At 41.3% G+C, this 16,540-nt stretch overlaps 1 protein-coding gene across 2 annotated transcripts; it reads right to left on the reverse strand.

Annotated features, from left to right (window-relative positions):
- Window positions 1-1,596: 1,596 nt before the first annotated feature.
- On the reverse strand, window positions 1,597-11,175 carry PITHD1 (PITH domain containing 1). Of its 2 annotated transcripts, XM_007491293.3 has the most exons (7): window positions 10,026-10,408; window positions 8,620-8,663; window positions 7,974-8,051; window positions 4,902-5,006; window positions 3,716-3,824; window positions 3,010-3,114; window positions 1,597-1,813 (listed from the first exon to the last, which is right to left on the reverse strand). In XM_007491293.3, the coding sequence occupies exons 1-6, from the start codon at window positions 10,224-10,226 to the stop codon at window positions 3,013-3,015; spliced, it is 639 nt and encodes a 212-aa protein (XP_007491355.1). In that variant the 5' UTR covers window positions 10,227-10,408; the 3' UTR covers window positions 1,597-1,813; window positions 3,010-3,012. The 2 variants fall into 2 exon arrangements, with proteins under 2 accessions (XP_007491355.1, XP_056651559.1); XM_056795581.1 differs by lacking the exon at window positions 1,597-1,813 and having other exon boundaries at window positions 2,178-3,114; window positions 10,026-11,175.
- Window positions 11,176-16,540: the final 5,365 nt, after the last annotated feature.

Consider the following 16,540-nt stretch of genomic DNA (forward strand, 5'->3'; position numbering starts at 1 on the left):
CCGACCTTGGAGCACGCTTGGCGGCAGCAGGAAGCTGAAATCGTCTCCCTCCCTGGGGTTCAGGTCCAGCCTCGTACTCAATCCCCGGGCTTCGGAACCCTAGACTTATATCTCTTCCCTTGAAAACCGCTGGCCGGCGGCTATCCCCGCAGCACTGGGACCGGGAAGGAGGAGCACCTTCGAGGGTTGTTCAGCTTTCAATCTCCTTAAAATATGCTGAACGCAATACTTCAGATAGGGTCCAGGCAGATAGTCAGGGCTGTTATCACCCAGCTTTTCCTGGGCACCAGGTCTCTTCCAGGAGGCCCCCATCAAATGGCTTTTTAGGTTGTAGTTCACTAAAGCACCCAGATTTTCTCTCCCCTTTCTTCCCAGGAATCTCGTGTTTTGAGCAAATCATTCCCCTTCTCTAGGCCTTGGTATCTCTAAAAGTTCATCTCTAAGACCCCTAGAAATGCTGTTATTTATTCTATAATTTCGAAAGGAAAGAGCCACTAATTGAGACTTGCTCACAGTGAAAAAGAATGTTCTTAGCTAGGATAACATTTTCCCCAAGAAAATCAGGCTGTCTGGAAACACATTTTATCTAACATGACCAACCAGGCAGCCAGTAAATATGGACTGACTCACTCCTGCCTCCATGGCTCAGAATGTATGGTAACCTCCCAATTTAATCGCTTCTATGAGCTTCTCTTTGAAGATTTTTGCCTTTGACTCATTCCCAGGGAGCATTTACCACCCTGGCCACACGGCTCAAGTGCTCATGAAATAAGATTTAAGGCACCAGAACCAAACTCCCAATACTGAAACTAAGCAAGCCCTGGTGAGAAAGTTGGAAAAGAGGAAAGAAGATGAATTCTAAAGAAAAGAGGTAGGAGGACCAGTATGGCAAGGCCCTAAACCCTCCCCTGAGGCCAGACCCAAGGGACTTGTAAATCACCTTACCCAAAATTGTCCCTGATGCCTTTACTCTGGGAAGCTAATAATTCTTCCTTAGATTACATAGTTACTTTGTGGTATTTCTAAACCACAACTTCATCCAGATGACTGCAAGTTGGGCAACTTGGGGTTACTTCAGGTTACTATTTTAATGAGTATAATAAAATAGGGCTTGTTCTTTCCTGTTTTCAAGATTTTTCAACATATTTTTCCTTTTCTCTTGCTAATTCTCATCAAATGTTTCTCCTGTCTTGTTCCTCATCTCCAAAGTACTAGATTGATAAAACTGCTATGATTGGAGATTGGTGAATATACATCAAACAAGTGCCCAATTTACTCTGGATGTCGGGTCTTTTATAGTTTCATTTAGTCCTTGAAACTGTCCTTTTTCAGCATGTTTACTTTTTGAAACTTCATTCGATGCTGACATTTAAAATAGGGCGACATTAACCTTTCCTCAAATCTTACGTGCCATTTCCCTCCATAGTTGAGGGCTCTTTGCCTTTTAAGAAAAGTACTACTAGGCTGACTGCCTGCTTTCTTAAGTATGAACATTTATCTTCAAAGATACATAACAGAGAATAGCTAATTATTTCCCTTTAATCCTATGATCTTACCATCAAATAAGTTTGAAACACTAGAAAAAGACAGCCCTCAGCACATGCATAGCCTTTATTTACATATGAGCAGGTATGGTTTCAAAAAATGAGGAAAAACAATCATGTTCAGTACTTGAAGATGGCCAAATGTCTGTGACTAAATTAAGGAACCAAATTTACTGTCATCCTCCAAGAGTAAAATTTTCCGAAGTTCAGAGTCAGCATTTTATGTGGTGAAGAAGAGACTCAAATCTTCAAGCCAATACTGGTCAAGCCTGTGTGGAAATCAACTTGAGTAAGCCTCAATCCTCTCATCTTCCTCGAATGAGGCAGCAGCATCTCTCAGGACAAAATCCCTGGATTCACTAAGGACTGATTGTGAATTTTGCCTATTCTTTTTTTTCTCTTTACTACTTGTGTGATCTTGGGCAAATCATTTAAACTGTGAGCAACAGTTTCCTAAGAGATAAAATGAGGGATTTGGACTACATTTCTAAGATAATTTCCAAGTTCTAATTCATATGTATTCAATGGCCTCTGTTCACAGGGCTTTTTAAGGAAAATTATGTGTAAACCGTAAAGTGTTCTATGAATAGGCAATACTATTATGAATGAAAAAAAAACAAGAAAATACAAATGTTATATCTGGTGTGGATTTATTAGGAAGCTTCTTAGTCACAGGAAATAGAAAGCTGTGCACAAAAGAGTTTAAAGATTTCTGGTTCTGGGCATGAGCCTGAACACTAGCTTGAAGCTAAGAAGAATTAAGCATCATGCCATAAACAATGTTTTTCCTAAGGTCCAATGTCACCACCAGGATGGTTATACCCATATCAATAGTTCCCAGCACACATTGTCCCTCAGGGATTGGTTACCAGAGACAGCAAGAAAGAATGCAAAGCTGTAAATGTGATCAAGAGACTAGTTCTACAGCCACAATCCCAGGATACTTCAAGAAGGGGTAGCAGCTACCTGGTAGATCTAAGTGGCTTAGCCACAACAAACACAAAATACTTCACATAAACAGGAGGGAGCAAGCAGGGAGAGGTGTTTCAAGATGGAGATCTCACTGGCAAATGCCACGAACACAATCTCAAGATCTTGGAATGCTACAAGCAACCCAGTAGTGATAATTACTGATTTTAAAAAGGTCACATACAAGTCCTGCCACAAAAGGATAAAAACACAGGCGTCCACAGCCATATCCAAACTGGGAAAGCAAGAGCCTATTCATGACTTCCAGATTTCCAATGGGCTCAAGACCCAATTTCTACAGTGCTCAGTGCCAAACGTGTCCTTAGTCCAATGGCCCTTGCCAATGGTTTGGTGTCCTCAATTTTCAGGCCCCCAGCAACAAAGCTTTGGGGAAAGCTGAAACAGCTATATTCTCTCAAGCCCCATCTTTTTCCTTCCCAAATGATAGTCTGACATGATCACTGACACAAAAGCTTCTGTGGGAGCCCCAGCTTGCCTTTTAAGAAATGAAGTGTGTCTGTGGGGTGACTTGCTGGACCTTGTGATCTGCTGGGTTGGCTGATGCTTCATAATTGCAGATAGTCACCTCATGTCGACGCATCTTAAGGAAAAGCAAGAAAAACTGAATTAGGCAACTGGCCATTAAAACACTGCTCCTCAAAATATATACCTGAAGTTTTCCTCAATCCTTTTTCACAGTATATTTCTTAAAGCCCTCCAGGACCCTGTGCTAATTTTCAACCTGAAAATACCTTCAAGTTCATTACTAGGTTTTTCATCCATTACTACAGGGAAATAACCTGATGGAACTTTAGAAGACAAGATATGTGACCAATGAAACACTGGCCTTGGTGATCTCTGTCCAAATCTACCTCATTATAGTCTTTTGACCTTTGGCAAATGGCTTTTCTGGGCCTTATTTGGAACAGATTTTCTCCACAATCATTCTATCATTTTACTTTCTAAGCTATGTTATATAAGGCTCTTTTCAGCTATGTAATAGCTGAAAGCACACTTCCCATAAAAATTAAACTAAGTAGGGCAATATCAAACTGCCTGTTGTTTTTCCATGAAGAAAAAAAGAGGAAGAATCAAGAGTATTGGGGGAGAACTTATTTTACTTTAATATTCTTCCTCTTATTAGACTCCCTTATTGTAATTTATAAAGATCTGATGCGACTTCTCTATTTTCTGTTTCTTACCTCAGTCCATTCTCCTCTCAGTCCAATATAAAACACCTTTGTGGTATCAGCGCCAAAGTTTTTTGAAATATGAATAGAGAGATGATAGACATTTGAAAAACGAGAAATTCTGCAAGAATGGAAACAAGGAAGAAAAATTGTTAGAACTTTGTGAGTGACATATTTAATCCTCCACACATCAATTCCATTTCAGAAACATCCAATTTCTACTTGAAATCACAAACAAGCCAAATGTCAAGAAAACCTTCTTGGGTTTTTATGCTTTATTTCTCTCCTTTGTGCTGACACATTAAAAGTGCTATGTTAAGGGGGCAGCTGGGTAGCTCAGTGGATTGAGAGCCAGTCCTAGAGACGGGAGATCCTAGGTTCAAATCTGGCCTTAGACACTTCCCAGCTGTGTGACCCTGGGCAAGTCACTTGACCCCCATTGCCTAGCCCTTACCACTCTTCTGCCTTGGAGCCAATACACATCATTGATTTCAAGATGGAAAGTAAGGGTTTAAAAAAAAAAAGTGCTATGTTGCTAAATACTTTAGACAGGGTCAGGTAGTCCTAAATTCAAATCTAGCTTCAGACATTTCCCAGGTATGTGACCCCACTAGCAAGTCAATTACAGTCTGACTCATTTTCCTCATTTGTAAAATGGGGATAATAATAGTACTTACTTCTTAGGGTTGTTTTGAGGATCAAATGAGATATTTATAAAGCGCTTAGCAATGCCCAGTACACATTAAGTACTACATAATATTATGATGCTAAACAAGATAAAGGCAATTCTAAATCAAGTTTAACTCGGGGCTTTGGAAAAATATAGGGTAACATGGTGTGGTGGAAATATGGAATAAAAAAATATTCCTTTCGGGTCTAAATCCTATTATTCTATGAAGAAGGTAAAGAGGAGCCTATGCTACCACCACCCCCACCACCCCCACCCTCTTCCTACAGCTTTCCCAGAGCAGCACTGTTTATGCCCAGGAGTTAAAAAGTCTTTGGCTTCCACCAATACACTACAGGGAAAAAAAAAATCAATCCAAGCAATAGCTATAACCTCCATATATTTTAATCATTGCCTACATTAAGAAAGAAGACTGGCCAAAAACAAATTCTCAGCTGCCAATAACAAGCAAGTGTCTATCCTCCAGGGGATGTTGCTTTCAAGGCAAGAAGGGACTCGAGGCTTACTTACTTTGTGGCATATTCCAATTCACCAGTGAGGTCTCGATTTAGACTAAAAGTCTGATCAGGTTCTCTGTCTGTATCATCAAAAGACATTTGTGGAATGTTTTTGAACCTAAAGAGAGAAAAGGAAGAGAATTCAAGTTAACATATATCATATTCACCTTTCTGAAACCTCCTATCCCACTTAATCCTGACTTTCTAAAAGGGAAATCTGCAGGGATGATACGATATTGTTTTTGTTTTTTTTTAAAAGAACTTTAATTCTAATTCAAAAGGAACTGTGGAAAAAATACTTTTTGTTACGTCAGCAGTTTCCCAATGCTATCCTAATCTTAACATAAGCAAGTATCAAAAGATCAAGAACAGCACAGGGGATAAAGCACTTTACTTTTTTATTCATTATTTGCTCTGTCTTAAAAATCTGAGGGAATAGATACCACCCAAGCTAAAATCTTATAAATGTAAAATGTACTCAATAAGGGAAAGTAGTTTTTAAAATTCCATGACTGAAGTTGTCAACCTGTTATGTGATGTACTTCACTGGGATGGCCATAAGAGATGGTGGAAAATTAATGAAACGTGTGGGAAAACAGTCTGCCACCAAAATCAGAGACAAATGAAGCTGTCAATACAGTAAATTCATTTATAAGGGACAAGACCATGTTGATGGCAGAATCACAGTAAACAGTGTTTTACAGATATGCTTAAAGAATTCAAATTTAAATAATGCTTGGGTTCAAAGAAACCAACCAACATGTTAACATAAACAATAATTCTGATAAAGATGATTTAGGATTCTACCTTGTACAAGTTGTATCAGCTGTCATAAGCACGCATGCTAAATGCTGGTCAAGATTAGAGAAGATAATCTGCTCTAAGAGAAAATGTCAGTAACTTTATACCAAGAGATCTTAAGGATCTGGCCTCTAGAAATAATCTTTGTCTAAAAAATTTTTCCTTACCCTACTCCACCATAAGAAAATTCTATCAGTAAATTACAATCTAGCATTTCTAACTTGTTTTACTAATAGTGGCCATGCAAATGATGCCAGAACACTTAAAAAAAAAAGAAAGAAAACGGAAGGGATTCATTGTATAATTCCTAAGCTTTTGTCCTACCCATTTTCCAGGTAAACAAATATCCAGATAATTTGTCTCAAAGGGACTGCATACTTTTTTTTTTTAAACCCTGAGAAACAGATGAGAATCCATCTTCTTTAATGTCATTTCTATTAATAAAGCCTCATCTTTTTTTTTTTAACCCTGACTTTCCATCTTGGAATCAATACTGTGTATTGGTTCTAAGGCAGAAAAAGTGGTAAGGGCTAGGCAATGGGGGTTAAGTGACTTGCCCAGGGTCACACAGCTAGGAAGTGTCTAAAGCCAAATTTTAACCTCCTGTCTCTAAACTGGCTCTCAAATCACTAAGCCACCCAGCTGCCCCTGCCACATACTCTTTTGAGGTATAGGCAGTTAAATTTCAAACTGGTGCTTCCAAGACAATGGCTTTTTTTTCTTCCATTTTTCAAGAGCACTTTAGAATTCTTTTGTGATTTTACAACCAGATCAATCCTGCCCTTCTGATTTAACATATCCATAGGGGATGATCAATGCCAGGTAGAAGCCTTATCAACAAAAGTATAAATAAATCGTCAAACTTTTATCTACACTAATAAATGTATTTTCAAAACTCATATTGTGGTCTTCAAAGCCATTTACAATTATGAAATCTTTTCCTGCCCAAAAGTTGTCCCTGAAGTGTCATACTTCAATATTTCAGATAGCTTCATTACTTCACCAATTGTACCACTATATCTCCCACTTCTTTCAAGCCTTCCCATTGAGGGGCTATTCTTTGTTGGTGGGTATCTTTCCATGCAGCCTCCTTTTAGGACTTAATCCAATACAATTTGAGGTTTTTCTCTGGTTCTTTTTTTCAAAGGTACTAGGGCAGTACTTGGCCTGTTTTTCATTCACTCTCATAACAAACAGCCCAACAATCAACCTCAAGTCATGAAATGCAACATATTTAGCAATTTGTCATTCAAAGACTTTATTTAGCAAATTCAAATTTCAAAAAATCTAGTATTACTATATAAATGGAAGTATTTCTCTGAAGTATCAAATAAATAGGATAAGACTAGGGTCTCATCAAACAGCCTACTTCTTTGGACTCTTAAAAACTCAATGTTGAGAATACAAATTGCAGTCTTATTAGAACATCTAAAATGTCAATGTTTTGGGGACAGTAGTTTCAGTGGATTGAGGGCCAGGGCCAGAGACAAGAGGTCCTGAGTTCAAATTTGACCTCAGAAACTTCCTAGCTATGTGACCCTGGGCAAGTCACTTAACCTCCTATATAACAATAGCCCTTGCTGCTCTTCTGCCTTGAATCCAAAATACAATTCTGAAACTAGTTATAAAAATAAAAAAATTAAAAATATCAGTATTTCTAGATATTCTGAATAGTATTAGCCAAGTAGGAGGTACTTCAAGAAAGACTATAAAGAACAAACCAAAGGGTCAGGCCATCCCTTAGATAAAATGAACTTACTCTGTCTCCAGAAGGCAAAATTAAGATTGCTGAGTAAAATATATAGGTTTCCACTCAATTATAAAGAAAATACTTTCTAACAATAAGCACTACAATAATGGAATGGGCTGCCCTAAAGGAACTGAGCTCTCCTTCACTGTAGCTATTAGATAGTTGACCACTTGTTGAAAATGTCTAGACAGAGTTCTTGTCTGAAGTACATTTTGGGCACCACGACCACTGGGATCCCTTCTAATGAGAACATCCTAAGTTTGTTGCACTAAAGGAGCTCTTATCTGAGAAAGAACTTTAGATAGAAAAAAAAAAGTTTACTGCCCTGCAGAACCAAACACATAAAAATAACCCAAAAGTAATTAACTGTCCCTCCAAAGTGTTATGAGTTGTTTTTAACCCTGGTGAAAATCAAATATGGGGTTTTGCAGTAAACTAGTGCCAAGAGCTGAAAGTAAAACTGGTCACTAAATACATATACAGATAAAAACCCACCCCCGTTTTTTGTGAGGGTTTAAGGTCCTTGCTACTTACAGTCTCATCTCTGAAGGATGTGAGTCATCATCCTCTCCCATAATAATGATTCCTTTCAGTTTAACATTACCTGTAAACCTGCCCAAACACACAAATAAAAGCTACAAGTCAGAAAGCTGTGGTGTATCTCAGGTCAGCTACTTACTACCTATATAACCTTGGCCATCACCTGCCCTCTCTGGGTCCTAGTTCCTTCCTCTCTATACAACTGAGGGCTGGACTAGACGGTCTCTCAAGGTTCCCTCCAATTCTAACATCTGATGATTCTAAAAACATTCACATGAACTTTTTCTCTTTCATTGTGAATGGACATTTCCTTACTGTGCCATAGAAACAACACAGGATTTGGAGTTAGGAGACTTAGGTATGGGTCTTTTTAACTGGGTCTAAATTTCCCCAAACTGTAAAATGGGGATAAATAAGATTTTTATTACTCTACCTCACAGGTAGTTTGTGAGAACTGAATGTAGGTTATTTTATAAGTATGAATTTTTAGCACCTCAACAACAAAAAAAAAAACAATCTTCCTCCCCACCCCATTCCAAAATTGATGCCATACTGAGCCAGGAAGCCACCTATTGAGGCAACTGTACCCGATGCTTATTAAGATGAGGAAACCTAAGGGACCTATTAGAAGGGTACTCACGGAATATTAAACAGCAGCTCTTCATCAGCATCACTTTCTACAAACTGGGAAAAAACAACAACCCACAGATCATTAACACCTCTGGGTGTTCAGTTCTCTTCTACAAGTCAAGTCTAATGCACAGTCTCTTGCTTGCACATGCTTAGCTGCATATATATCTGTGGATCCTAGCCACAATGTGAAGTTTCCTTCTGTTGCTTTAATTTGAAGAATAGCCTAGACTTCACTTTGGTGTTGTGTCTAAGGGAATTCAGATTAAATCTAGAGCTCCCTTCTGGCTTTCTGGTTCTGTTGGACTTAGTAAAGTAATTCGGTTGTTAGGAAAATCAGAAATAATAATGAACTAAAAAGTTCAAAGGAAAAGATACTGCTCTGGGAACCACATAGCTTACCCGAGAGAAACTGTGATAGAGCTGAAAAAGAACCAGAGATGTTGGTATATTATCATTAGCCAAGTGACCTGGAGTAAATCATTTCTACATGACCTTCCAGTTTTCCCATCTGTAAAATGAGTAGAAACTTCCTAGACATTGCACCATACTTTCTCTTTGAGGGTGATACAAAAAAAAAAAGTGCCATATAAAATGGCACTATAACGTAGTGGAAATAACTTTGGATTTGACATCAGAGGAGTTGTTAGAAACTGCACTGAAATTTTATCAGCAGTGAATTTAGGCCACTGGTTTCCCCAGTCTGATCCTTAGTTTACTTCTCTGCAAAATAGGGATAACCTTTTACTACCTACCTTACAGAGCAAGAGTGAGGAAATCCCAGAAACACTTTTTCTACAAGCCCAGTGGAACTGAAGAAATTTTAGTGGAGGGTGGTTGATGCTTTTTGGATCACCGAGGGCACTAAGTTGGTGGAATAAAAGGAGCACTCGTCTAAGAGTCACTAACTGTGACCCTGAGAGCAAATCCTCCCCCATTCTTCGGTTGCTTTTTTTTTTTAATAGCAAGGGAAGGGCTAAATAAATGATAAGACATTCTGCTAAATCGCCAGCTTGTCTGTACGAGGATAATATTGCTCTCTCTCCTTCCTGGCATAATAACCCTGAAGTCGCTGTTATCAGTCTTTAACACCTGGGGGTAGAGCTAAACGATCTCAAAGCTCACTTTCCGGGTTGAAATATGCAATGGGGGACATTAAGCGCTGGCACCTGGGTTCTGGAGCGTGGAAGAAAGACACGGGACCGGGAGGAGGGGAGGGCGCACAGAGCATTATTCTGTATTGCTCCTGGCCCCTCTCCTTTCCTCGCCGGCTCTTCAGCGGACCCCAAGTCGGCCAGCATCTGCCCCACCCCTGTAGCCCGCAGCCCAAAGCTCCGTCCCCAGCCTGTCCCCATTCCCGCCCCCCAACGCAGTCAGCGCTCCCTCCCCAGGCTACCGCCTGGTTTAGGGCCCCACCTTGGTGCGGTCGGCCCGCTCCTCCCATGGCTTAAAGACGCCGCGGCCGCTGCCCTCCCGGCTCTCGTTGAGGCACTGCAGACGCTCCAGGTCGATACGCAGGTAGAGCCCATAGGCCAGGCCGCGCTGTTCGGGCGGCTCCTCGTGCTCTGCAGCGCAGCGGCAGCCCCCGCCCCCGCCGTGGCTGTGCCCGTGCGACATGACGACGGCCCAAGCCTGCAGTAGCACCTTCCAGGCCCCGGTTCTCACACACACCCACAACACCACAGACTAAAGCCGCCCTGCCGCGCGCACCTGTCGTAAAGCACGCCTCGGTCACGCCCCCTCTCTCCCCATCCGTGAGGAGAACCCAACTGGGCTCTTCTGAGCCAAGTCAAGCCACGCCCTCTAGCCGTAGAGCGCGGCGCTCCTCTCCCCGCCCCCTTTCCAAAAGCGCATGCTCAGGGTCCCCTCCTTCCGCTGCTCGAATGTGAAAATTCCCTAGAGCTCCGCCCTTCAAATGAAGGGTGCATGCGCAGCTGCCTCAGCCCCGCCCCTGCGTAGTCTCCGTAGGGAGACCGGGGGCGCTAGAGAATCCAATAAATAAGAATCGCAGCTGTCCGCAGTCTTGAGGTTTTCCTACCCTTTTTCCAATTGCGTTCTTACAGCGTCCATAGGTCAGACGTGCAAACTGAGGTCTGGGAGTCGGAGAAGCGGACTGCGTGAATGCGGACGGCCGAGTGACCGCTGACATCTCACCACTTGCTTTCGGGGCCGGGGGGAGGGGGGAGGGACATCCGCTCCCCACCACCCTTCGTAGGCTAAAACTGTTCCCTTCATTCCACGTAGGAGACCACTATGGGGAGAGAGGTGGAAACACGCCCGGGGTCGCAAGGCCCCCCTTGCCACTCACTTCACCATCGTTCCTCCCGCTACCCTTCCAGGGTACCTGCGCACTTAGGGCATCCCCAGGACCCAGGCCTTGATGGTGAAAAGGTTCCTTCTGGGTTCTGCAAGCTGTCTTCAGACACAAAACGGGCACTGGGAGAGATCTTCAGAGAGAAATAGAAGGGAGACAGTGAGTTCCAGGCTCCACTCCCCTTAGGGCACTTGCTTGCGCTCCGATGGCCACAGTTTCTCCATCTGTAAAATGGAAAGTTTGGACTTGATTAGTTCTAAAGGCCCTCCCAGCTCTGACATTCTACAAGCCCTATGATCAAACCACCAGACAGGGTGGGGATAAGGATGCTACGTTGTAAATTGCCAGGTTCTCCAGAAATGCTAAGTCTGTAAAATGGGGATAATAACAGCATCCACCTTTTGGGGTCATTGTGAGGATCAAATGAGATAACATTTCAAGCACTTTACAAGCCTGAATTTACCATCTAATTGCGCTTAGCTGTTATTTTAGCTGGCTATGATTTCTATCAGCTAATCTTCAGAAGATTAGGGTGTTTTGGGCAAATGGGCCCAATGATCTTCAGAAACTGCCATTTAAGTATAAGGTTTGCCTTATACTTAATGTGGAATAAAGAATTCCTTTCAAAAAACCTGGGAGTGAGTCAAGGTCAAAGGCAGACCCAACCATGACCTACTTGTCCTGTAAGGTGGCAATTCCTTCAATTCTCTGGACCAGTTTTTTTCCCTGACTCTTTCTCTCCCATCCTTCCCCTATTCCTATTATCTGGCAATGAGTGAGGACAAATGAGAAGATGCTAGGGAAGGTCCAGGCAGTCCTAGGATGCCTGTATCCACTTGGAGTTCAGATAAAAAACCTTCCAAAGTCTTTCCCCTACTTTAGGTCTGAGTATCTTCCCATCATATTCAAAGGGCAGAGCCATTCCGACTGGCTTTCTTTATTTGAACAGCTTTTCTTCTCTAAAGTTTAGCACAGCATGGACATAGAGACAACTCAACAAATTCTCAGTGATAGCACAGCATGGACATAGAGACAACTCAACAAATTCTCAGTGACTGACTAAAAAATAATTGTTGTTTGGAAATTTCAGGTGTGTCTGAGTCTTCATGATTCCACTTGGGGTTTTCTTGGCAAAGACTGGATGTTTCCTTTTTTTTTTTTAAACCGTTAGGTTAGATCCCTTCTGGCAGCATCATATTTGCCACCTGGCTTAGCATAATTGTTAGTAGTCTTGTTACCTGTTTCAACCTGGCTAGTAGATCTGAACTGTGAAGGGAGAATAAAGAATCCAGGTGCAATATCCTGCAAACTGCTTTATATACTCATAAAGTCTAAGTCTCAGGGTCAGCTGGGTGGCTCAGTGGACTGAGAGCCAGGTCTAGAGACTGGAAGTACTAGGCTGAAATTTGCCCTCAGAAACTTCATAGCTGTGTGACCCTGAGCAAGTAATTTAACCCCCACTGTCTGACCCTTGCTACTCTTCTGCCTTGGGATCAATACACAGTATTGAGTCTAAGACATAAGGGAAAGGTTTAAAAAAAAATCTTAAGTCTCAACTTCCGAAGTATATAAGACCACTCATAAGTTATTATTATGGTTTAGTTGTTTTTGAGTCATGTTCAACTGTTCAGACTCCATTTGAGATTTTGTTAGCAAAGCTACTAGAGTGGTTTGTCATTTCCTTATTCATCTCATCTTATAGATGAAGAAACTGAGGCAAACAAGGTTAAGTGACTTGTTCATGATTACACAGCTAGTAAAGTATCTAAGGATGGATTTGAACTCAGTTAGATGAGTCTTCCTGTCTTCACATCAGGCACTCTAGCCACTGTGATACCTAGCCATTCCAATTGAAGTTGTTCTTGAATTCTATCCTAGTCTTCCTATTGTGAAGATGAGATTAACTCTCCCCTGGTCTACTTTTAGATTTAATCACCAGAAGTATACATGCCACTTATCCTTAGATATGGGGAGGTCTGTGACCCATGTGTGCCATAGTGGATGACGAAGCAGAAACGACTGACTGCCTCCCCTGGCCAGTCCTAAGCAAAGCTAAAGCTACAATTGGTCCATGTAAAGTGGAAGGAATGCCCAGGAAGTAACACAAAGAAGCGTTTTTAAAACCAGTGGCAACTTCCTGTGAAGTCAATTCTGAGTTTGGGGTTGGAGTTAGAGGCTAGTGAAGGATCTGCTTTGTGGACCTGAGACTCTAAAATTTGGTGAAACTGTTCTTGAATCTTTCCCTTTGAACTATCACGAGGGTGATGTAAACCTTAAAATTTCTTAGACTTATGAATGTTGGAAATTTCCCCATTGGGAAATCTCATACTGGAAAAAAATTTCCTACTGATAGTAAGAACTCTATTGGAATGTGAAACCCCTTGGCATGGGAGGATCCTTCTCCTCCCTACTTAAGACTACTTTAGGACAGAAACCTTTTGCTAAAAAATGGAAAGGGTTTTGACCTATGCTTAAGCATAGAACAGGAAGTTCTTTGAGTCATGATTGATTTTAGAATTGATACAATAGAGATACTTGGAATGACAGAACCAGGTCTTGGAAAATACAATCTCCACCCTACTCAGTCTAACAGGATTTAGGAAGGGCTGCAGCAAAGGATCAAGATTTAATTATTTGAGAATATGACCTTCAACAGACATGTGCAAAGCCACAGACCTCTGGGTGGTCCTGGGTTAAGCTAGAGCCACCATTGGCACAGGGGAGACATGGACAGTGATTGGTAGATGTGAGAACTGAGGGGAGGGGACTTAGATGGTGTCCTTAAAGATAGCGGGGTCTGAGGACAGGGGGAGGAGAGTTTTTTGCTCTGAGAAGGTTTTGCTCTGAGGAGAGGTTGCTCTGAAGGTGGCTCTGAAGAGGTGGCTCTGAAGGAGGACGGAGGAGGTTTTGCTCTGAGAGATTTTGCTCTGGAGGAGTCTGAGAGGAGAGAGGTCCTGGAGGGAGAGCTCCTGGAGAGGTCTGAGAGGAGGGCTTGCTCTGAAGGAGGCTGGAGGTGGAGGCCCCTGAGACTGTTTCTCCATTTTGGTCACGTGAGTGATAGGGACTGATCTCTTTTCTTTTCCTCAGCTATCTAAGGGCTTGGGCCTTTGGCCCAGCCTAAGCAGAGGGGGTAGTTAAGCCCTATTCCCTTCTCTCCCCTTTCTCTCTCTCTCTCTCTCTCTCTCTCTCTCTCTCTCTCTCTCTCTCTCTCTCTCTCTCTCTCTCTCTAATACCTTTCTTCCTCCTGTTTGTAATTAAAAACTCCATAAAAGGTTGACTGCTGACTTGAGTTTTCATTTAGGAATTACATACCTGAATTCCTTGGCGACCTTAAATTAATATATATCAGTCTTTTAAAGTGATTTCCATGTCATAGTGAGTGGAAAGGCTGACTCCTTTTACTGGTTTTTCTGGAGGCACTAGCCTCCAGAGAGGCCCCTCATTTTGGAGGAGGCCTCATGGCTAGAACCCTTGTTTAATTTATCTCTGAGTCCCTCTTTGCTGGGGCCTCTGAAGCCCTGTCTGGTTTGGACCAGGCTGGGAGTAATTATCTACTCTCTCTCATTTTCTTACTTTTCACTTTCTCCTTTTGTAAATAAAAAAACCATAAAAAGTCACCCAGACTTGAGTAATATATTTTCAGTGACCACATTTTTACCCAAATAGTCCAACATTAATTTTTAACCCTTACACTTTCAACCCGAGTTTTATATTTAGCATTGTGTGTTTACAAAGAAAATAAATACCTGACCCATATCTGATTCATAATATACATCTGCTATTGCTTTAGGGGATTCCCTAAACATAACCCAAAACCCATACCTCCTTTACCAAGGACTTAGGTTATGTGTTGTAAGGAGTATTAGGAGAATTGTAAATCTGTAATCACTCACAAAAATGAATAATTTGGAAATATGTTTTGCATGATAATACATGTATAACCCAGATTGAATTGCTTGCCAGTTCTGGGAGGGGGGGAGGGAAGAGAGGGATCAAATAAATTTAGATCAACAAATTGAAAAGTTCTCAAGAAGATCACTTTCTGGGAGAAAAGACAAAGAGGACTTTCAGCTATGAGTCAAATATGGAAAGTCCTTATGGTCTTTAGGGAAAACAGGACTGATATTAGTACATTTTTTGTGTCATTTCCATAAATAAGGCCAAATGCATTTGTCAAAAGCCAGTAAACATTTATTAAACACCTGCTAAGTGTCAGGCACTGTGCTTAAAGGCTAGAGATCCAAATACAAAAAAAAATGGTTTCTGACTTCCAGAAGTTTCGCATGTAATGGAGAAGACAATCCACAAAAGCAAGCTGAGTCAGGCAGTGTCTGATGGACAATGGCATGCTGGAAAATTCAGAGAAGTTCCAGTAATGTAGCCAAGTGAGGAATGGGAAGAAGCTCTGAACTGAACTCCTTCCTTAAATGGAGATTTTATAAAACTGAAAGTAAAAGAACTATTGAATAAATAAGACCTGGAGTTGGTTCTTTGGAGAGGAAAAAAAAAATAAAATAGATAAAGTATTGGTTAGTTAAAAAAAAAGAAAGAAGAGAATGAAATTATCAGTATCAAAAATGAAATGAAAAGGGGGGCAGCTGGGTGGCTCAGTGGATTGACAGTCAGGCCTAGAGATGGGAGGTCCTAGGTTCAAATGTGACCTCAGATACTTCCCACCTTTGTGACCTTGGGCAAGTCACTTAACCCCCATTGCCTAGCCCCTACCACTCTTCTGCCTTGGAGCCAATACACAGCATTGATTTCAAGATGGAAGGTAAGGGTTTATAAAAAAAAATGAAAAAGGGAATTTAATCTCTAACAAAGAGGAAATTAAGGCAATAATTGAACAAGCCATCAATGAACTCCCCAAGAAAAAATCTCCAGGCTCGAATGGATTCTCAATTGAATTCTATCAAATATTTAAAGAACAATGAATCCCAATACTCTATAAACTATTTGACAAAAATACGCAAAGGAGTCTTACCAAATTCTTTTTATGACACAAATATGGTACTGATTCCCAAGCCAGGAATGCAAGACCTCTGGGAAAGCCATTAACTTGGAAGCAGTAGGCACATAGTGTTTCCCCTTAGCTTGAACCCAGCCTATTCTTCTTTCTGAGTTGTCAGACGTTCTGCCAAAAAGCCACTAGGGCAAGAACTTCATCAGGATTCTGGTTAGGGAGTCACCCACTGAACTACCGAACCCAGCAGAGCAATTATACATTGACATATTGACCCATTGCATATAGAAAACTCTTGTCTTTGATCACTTGAATAACCTATGTTCATTGTCCTTACCCTGTGAATCATTACCTATCATTGTTTCTGTATGAAGATTACCTAATTCTCTTACCTATGTCATTTTCCCTATAAATATCATCCCTTCCCACAATAAAATTTCCACTTGATTCACACAAACCCTTCTGAGTCTGTCTGCATTCTTACCACTTGGGACCCCCAACCTGGTGGTCCCCAGTGGGCTTGACACAAAGAGACTACAGCAAATTATCACAAGGATCATTCACTATGCCCAGGTGGGATTTATGCCAGGAACGCAAGGCTGGTTTAATATTATTAATTAATTAAATAATAATTAATCAATAATTAATATTAGT

Source organism: Monodelphis domestica, chromosome 4 (genome assembly GCF_027887165.1).
Source record: "Monodelphis domestica isolate mMonDom1 chromosome 4, mMonDom1.pri, whole genome shotgun sequence".
In the NCBI taxonomy this organism is placed as follows: domain Eukaryota; kingdom Metazoa; phylum Chordata; class Mammalia; order Didelphimorphia; family Didelphidae; genus Monodelphis; species Monodelphis domestica.

Excerpts from the sequence above, each read along its gene's own strand:
- PITHD1 (XM_007491293.3), bottom strand. The coding sequence starts at position 10,226 with ATGTCGCACGGGCACAGCCACGGCGGGGGCGGGGGCTGCCGCTGCGCT. Across the intron at positions 8,052-8,619 it reads GAGCTGCTGTTTAATATTCC|GTTTACAGGTAATGTTAAAC; the intron begins GTGAGTACCCTT and ends GTGTTTGGGCAG. Across the intron at positions 3,115-3,715 it reads TGAGAGGAGAATGGACTGAG|ATGCGTCGACATGAGGTGAC; the intron begins GTAAGAAACAGA and ends CTTTTCCTTAAG.